Here is a 15,992-nt window from a genome sequence, read left to right as displayed (position 1 = left end):
TGACATGCTAGCAAAATCTTTTCAAACTCAAAATAATATTGAGTAGCTAATGTTACTAGAAAAGAACATTTTCTACATTTAGTTTATTTGGCTAAAAGATGATGCTAAAACATTCCTGAAATCACTTCAGATACGTTAATGTTATTCATGTTAGCGTGACTCCATTTTTACATGCTAACTAACAGTGTCCAAGTTAACTAGCTAGTAAACGTTAGCTGTAGACAAGGCTACGGTAACTTGGCGGGCAAATCCATAGAAAGTCATTTGACTAACCAGACTGCATAGCTATTGCAACGTTATCGATAGCTCTCAAAGCACAGCCAGCTTCACTGCAAGCTTTCTCTTGGAATAAAATGTTTATTTACCTCAATATGCCTCTGCAGGTTGGATGGCGGGTTTTTGTAGGCCGTGATGTGGTTTGTTTTTGGCGAACAAAGCAAACGTTTAAAATGAAACGAATCTTTATTCCTTTCAGAAAACTGAAACATGGGTTCTAGGTAAAGCCATGAGTGTGTGCGTTCTCCAGAAGAACCACCTCCTTCCATTCTGCCATCAACTGATGCTGTTAAATAACGCTGCTGAGAAATCACTGAACTTGATTTTATACAGTCTTGTGATTACTGATGGACTGTCTCAGTGTCAACTGTGAAAACAACAATCACGTTTTAGAAGATAAAAGAAAAAAACATCCACTTTCAAACCCGCTTCATAGTAACGAGTAACGAGGAGCTGGATAGAAATGTAGTGGAGTGAAAAGTACGATATTTGCCTTTCAAATGGAGTGAAGTTAAAGTCTCATCTCATCTCATTATCTCTAGCCGCTTTATCCTGTTCTACAGGGTCGCAGGCAAGCTGGAGCCTATCCCAGCTGACTACGGGCGAAAGGCGGGGTACACCCTGGACAAGTCGCCAGGTCATCACAGGGCTGACACATAGACACAGACAACCATTCACACTCACATTCACACCTACGGTCAATTTAGAGTCACCAGTTAACCTAACCTGCATGTCTTTGGACTGTGGGGGAAACCGGAGCACCCGGAGGAAACCCACGCGGACACGGGGAGAACATGCAAACTCCGCACAGAAAGGCCCTCGCCGGCCACGGGGCTCGAACCCAGGACCTTCTTGCTGTGAGGCGACAGTGCTAACCACTACACCATCGTACCGCCCCGAAGTTAAAGTCATAAGCTGCAAAAAAAAAAAAAAAAAAACTTAAGTAAAGTAACAGATACTCAAAAAGTGTAAACAGGACCCAAGTAAATGCACTGTTACTACCTGCTTGTATTAACTTTAGATTTGAGTTGAATCGACCTGCGCTGGCAATAATACGATTTCTAACATTCATGCAAATAAACACTGCAGAACTGAGTCTGAGAGACAGACTGAAAGAAGGAGACAGAGATTCTTAGAGTGAGAGAGAGAGAGAGAGAGAGAGAGAGAGAGAGGCGCGCGCGCGCACGTTTATTCGGTACCGGTTTGATCTACTTTCGCGCACGTTACAGGGTGTGTGTGTGAGAGAGAGAGGTTTGCGCGTGCGTGCGTGTGTATAAAGCACCGCAGAAACTTTCACTTTCACTTTACTCGGCTGCGCGCTGTGCCGCACTGACCCGGACTGCGAGGCGCTGAGGGTCTGAGAGGAAACACCGGCCTGCGGGTACCAGGTGAGGGAAGGATGAACGCGTGCTGATGAGGTGTGGGTGTCGGTTACGCACTAGGCTTAGAGAGAGAGAGAGAGAGAGAGAGAGAGACAGACAGACTAACAGACAGACAGAGAGAGATAGAGACACACACACATACACAGACACAGAGAGAGACAAAGAGAAAGCGAGAGAGAGAGAGAGACAGAGAGAGAGACAGACTGACAGAGAGAGAGAGAGAGAGAGAGACAGACAGACACAGAGACACACACACACACACACACACAGAGACAGACAGACAGACAGACAGAGAGAGAGAGAGAGAGAGAGAGAGAGAGACAGACAGACAGAGAGAGAGACACACACACAGACAGAGACAGACAGAGAGAGACAGACAGACAGACGGAGCCAGAGAGAGAGAGAGAGAGAGAGAGAGAGTGCTTATATTCAACAACAGTGTTTTGCTGAATGACGACCATTTTAGAATTCAGTGGTTCGTTATTTGCATCACGCGTGTGCGATTGGGTGTGCGTGTGTGTCTTGCTGCTGGTTGTCAAGAAGACTGAAGGAAAGACAAACATGATCATGCTTCCTTTCAGTGACTGAGCTGAAGCTTTGGGTGAGATTTAGGGGGAGCAGCATAATTAGCTGTGTTTATGATTAACCCGGACCAGTGGAAAGCCCTGCTGAGGACACAGTCACAAATGTGTGTGTGTGCGTGTGATGCCTACATGCTCAGCAGTGTGCAACTTGCAAAAATATCCACGCAAGGACAGGATTAACTGACAGTGTTAAACTTGTAAGGTTTGTTCGGTTGGTCCCCATGAGGAAATCTACTTTTTTACAAAAAAAAAAAAAAAATATATATATATATATATATATATATATATATATATATATATATATATATATATATATATATATATATGGAGAGAGAGAGAGAGAGAGAGAGAGAGAGAGAGGGATGTTTTTTTATTTGGTTACTGACTGAGGTTAGAGTGAGGTGTAGCATTGCATTTAATCACTGCATTCATAATTATATATTTAGCAGGTCCTCATAGGGAATGCTGTTATACGTGTGTGTGAGTGTGTGTGTGGGTGACATGAACAAATGCAACAATGTGTGCAACAGATCAAATATTCATACAAGGATAGGAATAGCTGAGAGTTTTGCCTTGTGAGGACCTTCAGCTGGTCCTTACAAGGAAAATAGCATCATGTATTTCTTTATTTGTGTAATTTTAACGAAACAAATGCAACTTTTATTAAAAAAAACTAAAGAGAGAGTCTTTCACGAGAGAGTGAAAGAAAGTGCATCTGATAAAAAAAATCTACCACAGCTCTATGAAATGATGAGGAAATTAACACACACGCACACACACACGCTTCTATTTTGCTGTACTTGTGGGGACCTTCTACTGATATTATTATTATTATTATTATTATTATTATTATTATTATTATCTTTCTTGATTTCCTTGTGAGGACCAGCCAAATGTCCTCACAGGGTCAAATCTGTCAGATATTCTGACAGAATAGGAAGAGGTGTAAAAACAAGAACCCACACACACACACACACACACAGACACACAGTGACATGCTGAGACGTATAAAGAAAGGCTCCTCCTTCTCTCTAATGATACTCACTCAGCTTCATGTCTCTTTCATTCTTTTTCTCCGTTAGTCATCCGACAGCACTTGTGTAACACACGGCCATGATGGAGAAGAACGAGAATGGTGCATCACAACGAACCTCCTGACCCTTCTGCCTCACCACAAGACGTCGTGTCAGTTGCTGTGTCCACCAACGCTCCAGCTCCTCAGAGTCATCTGGATCCTCAGACTCACTTCCGACCCTTCCGGGACGTGGATGAGCGCGCCCTCATAGCCAACGCGACACGTTTCCTGGGGAACAGTGGATTTTACTGGGGTCCTCTGGATGTAGCAGAAGCCCACGCTCGATTGGCGTCTCTTCCCATTGGCACCTTCCTAATCCGGGACAGTGTGCAAACGGATGTCTTCTTCACCTTGAGCTATCGTTCTGTCGATGGACCCACCAGCGTCCGGGTCCTCCTTAGAGGCAGTGGCTTCGCCCTGGATGGCAGCAAACACATTTTCCCTTGCCTGTTCGAACTGTTACGATTTTACATGACGTCACCCAAGAAGAGTCTGAAGCAGCCGTACCGGGGTTCAGCACCACAGAAGCTTCAGGAACTCTGCAGGAGAGCTGTGGTGAAAACCTATGGCAAGGAAAACCTTGAAAAACTGCCTGTAAGCACTGTGCTGAAAGATTTTCTTCACTTATATCCTTTTAGCATTTGAAAAGAATGTAAAAAGCGCCTATATTTATTTACACTAGGTTTTAATACTTTTTTATAGACAACATCGTTCATCTTGTTCATTAGGTTTGTGTGTCAGTGTTGGTACCGTGACCTTTAAATGCACTACGTCAGAATTTGTCCTGATATTATTATTATTATTATTATTATTATTATTATTATTATTGTTTACCTGCCTGCAGTGTTTGTTTGTTTTTGATACCTTTTAAGCAGCATAGGAAGTAACATGTGTTAATTATTTCATTAATAATGTAACACTGTAAGGCATTATGTCCTGTAAAAAATCATTTCATATCGCATACTGAACATGCTGATGTAGAGAAATAAATGACTGTAGATTATTCTTTGGCATATGCATATGCTTCTTGTTTTTTTTTTTGTTTTTTTTTTGTGTGTTTTTTAAACCTCTGAAAACATTTTAAAAGAAAACAGTGCCATTTGGCTGTGCTCCAGCCCAACCCATGGAAAAATTCTGTAAGTCATCTGATCATTATGGCATTTAGAAGAAACAGAAAGAGAAAGTACAGAAAAATCATTTGTAGTTCTTAATTTGCATATCCATGTAATGGTCACAATTATTTCCATATCAAATGTCTTACATGAAGAAAAAAATTTCCTGTGGACAGCAGAACAGGTTTTTATAACAAGTCATTATAGACCGTGACTTTTTTTTATCAGGAAGAAGTTGTCGTCTTTGGCCATGGAACCACAAATGAACTAGCGCAGATAAGAGTCAGGAAAAAAAAAAACAAAGAGACCCGGTTGTTACTGTAAGCGTAACCAAGCTTAAATGCAAGAACAATGAAGTGGACAAACACTAGTCTCCAAATCTAGCCACACTGAGGACCGGATACATTCCGGCTATAAACCTCAACTCTGATTGGTCAGATGGCACTGATAAATTTTCTGCAAACAAATAAAAACTAGGTTATGATGTCATTCTTTAATAAACAGTAACTCGGCTTCAGCACACCATGTCATTGGTGCGTATTTTCCCTCAACAGCTTGACACATTTCTATATCTAATCTATCTAATCTATAAATCTGATCCTAATCTCAACCAAAAGGAAATGGTTTACCCTTTCAGGTTTTGAAAAGCTTTTGTTACAATGAACTTTATATTTTCACACAAAGCTGGAATAAAATGAGCCTGCAGTGCTTTCTTCTGGATTCCTCTACAGTCCAGCAACTCCATCTGCTGGATTGACTGGCCATCATTTCCAAACCATGTGAGGAATAAATACGATAAGAACGAGGTACAAAACCACAAATGAAGATTGGAGAACGTTTTCTTGTGTTTATCCAGTCGACACTGTTTTTCTGATCGGGGTTAAAAATTAGAGCAGATTAAAATCAACAAAGAGCCGGAACAGAAAGAGAAAGTAAAACGTTCACCAGATGTGGGGATTGAAGGATAAACAAGACAAAGGAGGGGGAAAGCATGAACAGTGCAGACGATGTGGTTTGTTACATTTTAGCTCAAACTTTGAGATTTGGATTCATTGAAAGGAAAAAAAAACAGTGAGGATCAGAAATACTCTGTGAGAAAGAAATATTCTAAAGCTAAATGTTCTTCAAAGCTCGTATTTGGGGCGTGTCAGCACAAAATGACTGACTGATCATTTTTCTAATTTTGCCATAAGTACATTCTCTAATCTCTCATGTATCTGTTGCCAACATACACCATTATACTGTCAACCCCTGAGAAATACGAATGTCGGCCAAATCAGTGCCAGCTGTGCTTTCATTTCAGTTTACACAGCTGATTTTCTCTGAACTTCATTTTGTGTTCAGACAATGCAACATCTTCACTCATTTCTCTAAAATTTGCTGCACCAAATTGAACAAGCGGCCTTTATTTTAAAAATAATTAACTGTCAATAATGTTTAAATATCCAATAAAACAATAAAACAACATTTCCTTTTTTTTTCTTTCTTCCTGGAACTGTCATTTTGTAGTGACACACCCCTTTTGGTAACCTGGTCACACCAGGGTAGTTTAGATAATATAAAAATGAATATATTTCATTTCCTCACAAACCCCCCCAGAATAGTTTAAGTCGATTAGCTCTCGGGTGCTGTATAATCCTGTATATTTGACTGAAATGATGTCGAAATGCAGCGGCGAACTGTTACTATTAGAGCTGGGACTTGAGCTCAGCCAAAACTTATCCAAACACACCAAAAAAAGGCAACAGGACAGGATTTTGCAAGAGATTAGTGGCAGGCTGCCAGGTCGCGCCGCTGTGTGGAAAAGAAAGAAAGCACAACATTATTCATCACACATTTGTGAAATTCCTCTCTGCATTTAACCCATCTGAAGCAGTGAACACACACACTGTAAAAAAGAATAGTTGAGAATACTTGAAATTTCAAGGCAACAGTCTGCATTAATAATTTTATGTTTTGCCAACGATGTGCCCATGATAATCCAAACTATGATAACACTGTTATTTTTATTAAGAATTCTTAATTAAGTCAATTTTCAATTCCTCATTCTGCCAACATAGATTTCTCTTTTTGCTGAACAGTGGCATTCACAGTAGTACAAAAAGGCAATTGAGGTTATCACAATTTTTTGGGGGGCTTTTTTCATCTTTATTTGGATAGGACAGTGTAGAGACAGAGAGATCAGGAAATGACCTCAGGTCAGAATTGAACCCAGGCCCCCAGATTTATGGTATGGCGCCTTATCCACCTGAGCCACGACAACATGAACTTCAACTGGAGAGAGAACCACATTGCCCAGCCCTTGCATTTGGGAGAGGAAACCCCGTGTCTTGGTCATTCAGAGCATGCGCTGAATAAACACCTGTGGCAATTATGTATTTTCAATTCAGATTATTCACTATTGTATATTTACACATCATTGAGGTGCACCCTATCAGTTTGATGTGGATTTTTCTTGATGTGGATAATTCTAAAAAATAGAATTATGCTTTGTTCAAGTAATTCCATATTCACAATTGAATGGACAAGAAAATATGAATAATTATTAACGAACAGAAAAATCCACATCAAACTGATAGGGTGCACCTCAATGATGTGTAAATATGCAATAGTGAATAATCTGAATTGAAAATACATAATTACCACAGGTGTTTATTCAGCACATGCTCTTAATGACCAAGACACGTGGTTTCCTCTCCCAAATGCAAGGGCTGGGCAATGTGGTTCTCTCTCCAGTTGAAGATCATGTTGTCGTGGCTCAGGTGGATAAGGCACCATACCATAAGTCCGGGGACCCGGGTTCGATTCTGACCTGAGGTCATTTCCCGATCCCTTTCTGTCTCTCTCTCCAGCTCATTTCCTGTCTCTACACTGTCCTATCCAAATAAAGGTAAAAAAAAAGCTGCCCCCCCCAAAAAAAAAATTGTGATAGCATCAGTTGCCTTTTTGCACTACTGTGAATGCCACTGTTCAGCAAAAAGAGAAATCTATGTTGGCAGAATGAGGAATTGAAAATTGACTTAATTAAGAATTCTTAATAAAGATAACAGTGTTATCATAGTTTGGATTATCATGGGCATACATCGTTGGCAAAACATAAAATTCTTAATGCAGACTGTTGCCTTGAAATTTCAAGTATTCTCGACTATTCTTTTTTACAGTGCACATGCACAATGAGCACACACACATACCCAGAGCAGTGGGCAGCCATTCCAACAGCACCCAGGGAGCAGTTGGGAGTTAGGTGCCTTGCTCAAGGGCACCTCAGCCCAAGGCCTTCCCACATTAACCTAACCTGCATGTCTTTGGACTGTGGGGGAAACCGGAGCACCCGGAGGAAATCCACGCAAACACGGGGAAAACATGCAAACTCCACACAGAAAGGCCCCCACTAGCCACTGGGCTCAAACCCAGAACCTTCTTGCTGTGAGGCGACCATGCTAACCACTTACACTGCCATGCCAAACCGGCTGTAACACAAGTTAACGATGGGTAACGAGCCCTCACTTTGATTTCCCATTTCAGTCTCGCCCTCATCACCTGAGCTAAAAGGCTCGAGTTTTATTTTGAATACTGTAAAACTGTGTCGATGTTGATTTTAAAAGTAACTAAGTAAATTACACAAGGAAATGAATACTTACGTATGAGTGAAAAATACTGTAGCGAGTGTGACTTGCTCTCCATAGCACTGGCTTGACCTCTTTATTAGCGTTCGCTAACACTACTGAGGAGTGCTACACCAGCTGGAAGGCCTAGGGCAATTAATTTTTGGTTCCTCTTACTATAAATCAAAATCTGATTGGTTAATTAATCTGTCACTTCACTGTCAGAAATAGAAGTACAGTAGGATTCCATTTCTGTCCCCCAAGGTACAGTCTGCACTTGTGTACCCTCAGGGCTCATTATTGGACCTCAAGGTAACTGTGTGTACCTTTTAAGAGGCAAAAAGGTACATCTATGTTCCCAAGCAATATATAAAGAGTACAAATAAGTACCTTAGAAGGTACTGCCCCAGTGACAAGCCATTGTACCCCTGAAGATACAGTAATGTACTTTATTTTCTGACAGTGTTCCTAGTATATAAACAGACACTGCCATGGCCTTTGGTCCCAACAGTGAAGTCCTAACCAGTGAGTGAGCCAGCTCTAAACTCTTCTCAGCCTAGAGACAACAAACAAAAAAATCTCACTGGATAACTCTATTTTAATGTTTTCAGGACAGTAACCCTTTCATTTCCGAAGCAAATTTGATATAAAACGAGGCCAAGAGAATAATTAATATGAAATTCATCTCATCTCCTCTAGCCACTTTATCCTGTTCTACAGGGTTGCAGGCAAGCTGGAGCCTATCCCAGCTGACTATGGGCGAAAGGCGGGGTACACCCTGGACAAGTCACCAGGTCATCACAGGGCTGACACATAGACACAGACAACCATTCACACTCACATTCACACCTACGGTCAATTTAGAGTCACCAGTTAACCTAACCTGCATGTCTTTGGACTGTGGGGGAAACCGGAGCACCCGGAGGAAACCCACGCGGACACGGGGAGAACATGCAAACTCCGCACAGAAAGGCCCTCGCCGGCCACGGGGCTCGAACCCGGACCTTCTTGCTGTGAGGCGACAGTGCTAACCACTACACCACCGTGCCGCCCAAGGGCGAGACTGAAATGGGAAATCAAAGTGAGGGCTTATTACCCATCATTAACTCGCGTTACAGCCGGTTTGACCTGCCAGACCTGCTGACAACCGATAAAAGCCAGAATCAAAACAGAAAGAATTTGCATAATGGTTATTTTAAACAACATGAGGCATTTTAGACAGTCAGCATGTCAGGACATAATCTCTCAACACAATTCCCTCCCACGATGAGCTGACAGATCAGCTCACACGCACACACACACACACAGCTTCGATTCAAGTGTTTTTATATTTGAAATCACACAACATTTTAATTGCACAAAACATTTCAACTGATTATCTCAATTCAGGGAAACTGCTTGTTGTGTCAGAATGAAGGGAAGTTGCTCGTTTTAACCAGGAAACTTCTGTCTGTGTATTTTTATATAACTCTCCTTATCAGTTTGTGCAATATACACACTGCAGCTTACATAATACAAGGAATATTGAACAGTTATTCCACGAAATCGGGTCATAAATACTATAAGCCATGTATGAAGAGACTGAGTGGAATAACTTTTTTATTCTATCCACATTCACTGGGTTTTGAGAAACAGGGCTTTTTTTTATTTTTTTGCAAATTCAATAAATAAAAACTTTATACAAAACGTATGACAAAATCATTTCCGCTTAGAATGTAAACAAACTGGCGAAATGAAAGGAGCGATTTGTGAAGATTGTTATAATAATGATTCTTGAAAAAAACGTTCTTACCATCAAATATTTTCATTCCATATTTTGTTTCTTTTTTTGTGTTTTTTGAGGTTTTGTTTTCGAGTAGAGTTTTTATTTCATCCTCGGTTGGTTCAGCAACACGCTCTGCCATTTTTTTCTCTCCTCATGGTATACGAGCTGATATCCTAGTAGTAGAGTAGCCAATCAGAGCACATGATTGCGCATATCCAGTGAATGTAGATAGAATAAATTCATTTATTTTTTTGCAGTCCAAATCCTGCACTCTGATTGGCTGGCAAGCGGGTCCGTATCCTATGGTACGGACCCCAGTTACGGACCTCTGGTGACTCGCTTGTTCACAACAACAACAAACATAGTAGAATTTTTTTGTCAACATTTATCTTTTTTTTTTATAAGATTTATTTCTAAGATTATCAAAAATCTTATAAATTTTTGCCAGCATTTCTCAGGAGAATAGCATTAATTTTACAGCATGGATAGTGATAACGACAGTGTTCACAGCGAAAGCGAGTTTTACTACCCTGAGGAAGAAGAAATAAAAGAAAACATTTCAGGAGAAAGCTAAAAACCTGTAACTTGCTAACGCCGAGCAAAAACATGGTTGAATCCTGAATGACTCCTATTTGTATAAATAGGGGACTACATAGGCGGCAAAATGTAGTTTTTTCCTGCCATGGAAGTGCACTTGTATACCGAGGAGGAAGCAATTTGCATGACAGCCGTGAATGAGGATTCAAAATGGCGGCTCGGCTCGGTTTTCCCTTTCGGGCGCTCTCGTTTTCTGTCAGAATTTGGTAAAGAAAAAATAAATATATTATTTACCAGCTTAAGGTCGGTCCGTATGGTGAAATACCGTGACCTCAGCCTTGAATACTGACCTCGGCCCAGAGGGCTCGCTCAGTACTTTCAAGACCTCGGTCACGGTATTTCACCATACGGACCTCCCAGCTGGTAAATTATATATATATATATATATATATATATATATATATATATATATTAATGCTGTCAAGTGATTAAAATATTTAATCGCGATTAATGTCGCGACTGTCATATTTAACTCGCGATTAATCGCAATTTAATCGCACATTTTTGTCACACGAAAAACCATTGTAATTCTCTTATCAGCATAAAAAAGTGAATGGGCTTGTTTTGTACCAATGTTTTTCTTATTGCAAAGCATAACACGTCTTAACACAGCCACTGCTAACTGAAACCTAAGCTGAGCACCGTGGCTCTTTGTCCGAGACTAACAAGAGAACCATGAGTGAAGTGATCTACTGCTTGAGTTAGTCTATCAGAGAGACAGGTTACACAGTGACGGTAGGCTTGACATGCTTGATTATAATATAAAGTACACTATTATATTAACTTTAAGTTGTTCGTTGATAAATATTGCATTGAATCTGATCTTTACTGTTTCAGCTCACTTAACACATTTTGTACTTTTACACTTTCTGCCTGTTGATGCGTCGCGCTGTCCAATCAGAGGCGGCCAAATTTGCATATTACAGGACGGATTTCTGGGATAGCATTGAGTTTACAGTTCAGAGGGATCTGGCTTCTTTAGACGCTGTCTTCTTAAAACTGAATAAATATTTAAAAAGAGCCAAATGAACCAGTCTTTTGAACGGCTCTTTTCAAAGAATGGATCACAAAGATGCGGATCCCATCAAAGAGCCATAAATCCCATCTCTACTAGCGCGCCCTGCCCGCGCTGGTTCTTTGAGGGAGGAGGGCAGAGGACTCTGGCTGTGCGGGGCGTGGCATTACAGTCTAGCTGCTATCGGTTTTCTAAGCAAAGTCTCTGTTCCAAGTTCCTGGCAGTTTCAAAAGCTTATGAAAAACCTACATCATGCCACAGAGCGTTAATGTCGCGATAAAAAAATTATCGCCGTTAAAATTGAGTCAAGTTAACGCGTTAATAACGTGACATTTTTGACAGCACTAATATATATATATATATATATATATATATATATATATATATATATATATATATATATATTTCTTTTCCACTCATCATAACAGCATAAACGTAAGTCATTTAGCTATCAACACCTTGCAAGAATAAGGTTCAAACTACAGAACTTAAAGAAGGTCAATATATTTCACCAGAAACAACATGGATATACATATACTGTATCCACACACTGATGTTCAGATTTTCAACTTTAAAATAAAAAAAAAATTCTTGCTGTTAATAAAAGAAAAACTTACAAATTCATGAAAGCACATGATATATTTCTGATGATCGATATGCCAATTATGATGTCAGGATGAAGTTTTAAATGATGAAAATAAAGATCTAAACTGATGAAAATGTGTGCTGAGCTGTCAAACATGTCTTTACAAAATGGAAAGCTTCTTTAGATTATGATTAGAAACAGTTTTCTGACACACACAGGCCTGTAGATCGACGCTTTGAGGACTTCAGACGTGTGTATGTGTGTTTTGGGGATTTTGTTTATTGATGTCATAAAAATCCAGACAGATTGGGAATATAAAACTGTCCTATAGTCAGTATGTGTGACAGTATTACATTACACATTTCATGGTCACGACTCATTGATCTCATGCCTCCTGCATAATAATTTATGGGATATATCGAACACAGTAATTGATAGACTCAAAATATGAATTTGTGGCCATGCCTTCTTAAAAAAATACAATTAATCATTAATCTAACCACCACATGAACTTTTTTAACTGAAAATTTCGTGAAATGTGGACACTGACAGGCGGCACAGTGGTGTAGTGGTTAGCGCTGTCGCCTCACAGCAAGAAGGTCCGGGTTCGAGCCCCGTGGCCTGCGAGAGCCTTTCTGTGTGGAGTTTGCATGTTCTCCCCGTGTCCGCATGGGTTTCCTCCGGGTGCTCCGGTTTCCCTCACAGTCCAAAGACATGCAGGTTAGGTTAACTGGTGACTCTAAATTGACCGTAGGTGTGAATGGCTGTGTGTCTCTATGTGTCAGTCCTGCGATGACCTGTCAACTTGTCCAGGGTGTACCCTGCCTTTCGCCCACAGTCAGCTGGGATAGGCTCCAGCTTGCCTGCAACCCTGTTGGACAGGATAAGCAGCTACAGATAATGGATGGACACTTACAATATCATGAACTACCACTAGATGTCAGTGTGACTACAGAGATTTCCAAAACGTTGTGCCATTTCAGAAAGCAGCTGGCCTGCAAACCCCCCCTGAAAGCTGTGAGGAACATTGCGTTTCAGATCTTATTTCAGTCATCTTGCATGCTATTAGTCTTCAGTTTCACATCATGGTATTATTTTACCATCAAAACCTCCGAGCTGTTCACAAATAACGTGCAACGTTCACGATTACTGTTGATCATATCTTCAGAAATTTAAAATCCAATCCAACCCAATCAAAGGAGCTGTTTTTTTTGTTAAACAAGTGCCTTAAGATAGAATTTACAGCCAAGTGAGGGTTGGATTAAGTAGTGCTGCTTACACACACACACACACACACACACACACACACACACACACACACACACGCTTCTCTCACTATCCTTGTGAGGACCTTCCATTGACATAATTATTAATGCAGTTCATTAATGCTGTGCCTGCACTTAAACCTAACCCTAATCTTCAGCAATTTCCTTGTGTGGACCATCCAAATGTCCCCACAAGGTCGAAATAGTCAGATTTTACTATCCTTGTGGGGACATTTGGTCCTCAGTAGTATATAAACACACACACACACACTTGTCTTGTGAGGACCTTCCATTAATGCGTAAACAACTCTCTTTAACCTCATAAGAGGTTCAAAAAAACCCCATTGTGTAATTTTTGTTCGCCTTTCTGTCTCATGACACTTGAGCTCAAGGTGTGGCGCTTCCCATGTTCTTCCTGTGTCTGTGTGGGTTTCCTAAATGTTCTCTGGTTTCCTCACCTCTTCCATAAGTGGACCGATTACGCTAAACTGTGTATGCACTGGTGTAAAATGGATTCCCAGATCCCGCCTGGTATTCCCGGGATCCACCATGACCCCAAGGATAACATGCTCGCTGGAGGTGGAAACACATTCGATTCAAGGTTGAACGTTTTGACCTCCTTTGGTGTTACCATGGAGCTCTCTCACTCGAGGTAAGATACATGAGATAAGCACTAGCATCAAATATTGAGCCATTTTGTGACTGAAACTGTCGAGCTGTTGCCGTCTGTCAAAAAAAGCTGAAGAGGAATTTTACCATCCAAAACGGTAAAAGAAACGGAGGATCAAAGTCTGGGGAAAGCTCAGTCAGGACCCAGACCTCAAATCCCTGAGAAAACCTGTGAAGAGCTCGAAGCCGAGCGTGCACACAGACTCCTCTGACAGTACGAAGGAGATTGAAGTTTTTCAAAAGGAATAATGGAATAAAAACGACAAAGTCCAGGTGTACGGCGATGATACCGACAAAGATTTACTTCTGGAGTGCAAGCAAAAGGCACTTCCATTTCCTCTTTGAGGTTTAGTGGGGTTGTAAGGTCACAGTGGAAAAGTGGAAAAAAATGGCTGACACGATTGATGTTGATGTCTGGATTTAAAACATAAAAATAAAACAACATTGTGAAGAGAAGACAGCGATATAACGAGCAACAGGACGTGGACAGACATCACACACAGCACAGCGAGGATGAATTCTCCAATCAGAAGCTGCTGATGTGCTCATTTTCTATAACAGCAGTTCCTATGTGTCCTGTATATTAATATTAATGTGTGTGTGTGTGTGTGTGTGTGTGTGTGTGTGTGTGTGTGTGTTATCATTTCCATAGTAACAGATTGTTCACATAGTGGACATTGCACGTGATCTAAGGCTGTCGAAATGTTTCATAACATTTTTATGGAAGGAGTCGCCAGTGTCAACAGAAGACAGAGGAGTTTACGCTTGAGAGAGAAAACAGTAATGCAGGTTACTGTTTAAAGGAACAGGTGTTTAAAGCTAGACTGCCTTTCAGATTTTTCAAGTGTAGGTCATAAAAATGTGTGTTTTGTGGACTGAAAGCTACTGAATTTGAATCACAGACTTCAAATTTTATTGTTTTTTTAAAAATAAAACAATTAATGAATTTGGAGCCACGTGACCCTAAATTCTCCGCTATTTTTTCCTGCTTCACCATGACGCAATACAAGATACTACGTCATGCATCACATGGTGGACTTTCCCTGCTCGCGCAAGGCATTGTGGGATACAAATTTGAAACAGAAGAGAAAAATGGAGGACGTGAGTGTGTGAATGAAACGTGAAAGACCAACTACAGTAATGGAAAGCGAGAAGAAAAGACGTTATGTTCTATACGAGGGAAAGGAAACGCAGGACCAAACTAATAAATATCGGCGGTCAGCGAGCACCTCGGTGTGATCAGCTGTTCGTTTAGCGACAGAATGATGGAACTGTCAGTGCACGGTCAAAGGCAAACCTGCGCATGCGCACACACACGGACTTCCTCTGTCTGCTTGACTGCGTGAAGCGAGCGATTTCATGCACGTTATTTGCTCGGGAATCCTCTCAAATTAAATAACTTCCCAGCCACAGAATGGCCTGATATTTTGTGAGATATTACAGAAATCAACATATATCACAATGACCAAATTTCAGAGGGAACTAAATTTCACCGATTTTATGAAATCGAAAGGCTTTAAATGTAACTATAAATGGATAAAAAGTGCACCGTTCTGCTCATTGTAATCAACGAATCGCAGGCTATAAGAGCGTCATGTGTTGCTTGTTATTCTTATGGAATTTGGCAACGGCCACTCAGGAGTTACACTCCAACTCTAACAGTATCCATGATGTGGTAAGAAAAAACAAGTAGAAAAGTGGAATGTTGCTTCAAATACGCAACATGAATTTTAAAACAGCGCCATCTAACACATCAGTGATCTCACATCTGGCTGTTTGCAAATTTCCTGTCATCATCTATGAAAGTGGGTCGCTACAGTAACGAACCCAAATCCACACGAGGGCTGTGTGTTTTTCTTCCTTACATTTTCACATCTGTCTGGAAAATCTATTTAAGATACGAACTCAACCGTTCGAGGAAATAAAACAGAAACAGTGAAAGACTGAATGAAAGGAAGTCCCCGATATATTCATGATGAAACACACACACGGGCGCGCTTACTAATGGAGATATGTATCAGGAAATTAACAATGCTGAAGATGAGTAGGAATCAATAAACA

General features: G+C 40.7%; 1 protein-coding gene across 1 annotated transcript; it reads left to right on the top strand.

Annotated features, from left to right (window-relative positions):
• Window positions 1-1,557: 1,557 nt before the first annotated feature.
• socs1b (suppressor of cytokine signaling 1b) lies at window positions 1,558-4,322 on the top strand. The gene is made up of 2 exons (XM_060899443.1): window positions 1,558-1,664; window positions 3,325-4,322. The coding sequence occupies exon 2, from the start codon at window positions 3,375-3,377 to the stop codon at window positions 3,960-3,962; it is 588 nt and encodes a 195-aa protein (XP_060755426.1). The 5' UTR covers window positions 1,558-1,664; window positions 3,325-3,374; the 3' UTR covers window positions 3,963-4,322.
• The last annotated feature ends 11,670 nt before the right edge of the window (window positions 4,323-15,992 follow it).

The sequence above is a fragment of the Neoarius graeffei genome, chromosome 18 (genome assembly GCF_027579695.1).
Source record: "Neoarius graeffei isolate fNeoGra1 chromosome 18, fNeoGra1.pri, whole genome shotgun sequence".
Classification (NCBI taxonomy): domain Eukaryota; kingdom Metazoa; phylum Chordata; class Actinopteri; order Siluriformes; family Ariidae; genus Neoarius; species Neoarius graeffei.
This window is presented reverse-complemented; position numbering and strand designations above follow the sequence as displayed.

What these genes read in the sequence shown, in the direction of transcription:
- socs1b (XM_060899443.1), top strand. Translation starts at nt 3,375, where the DNA reads ATGGTGCATCACAACGAACCTCCTGACCCTTCTGCCTCACCACAAGAC.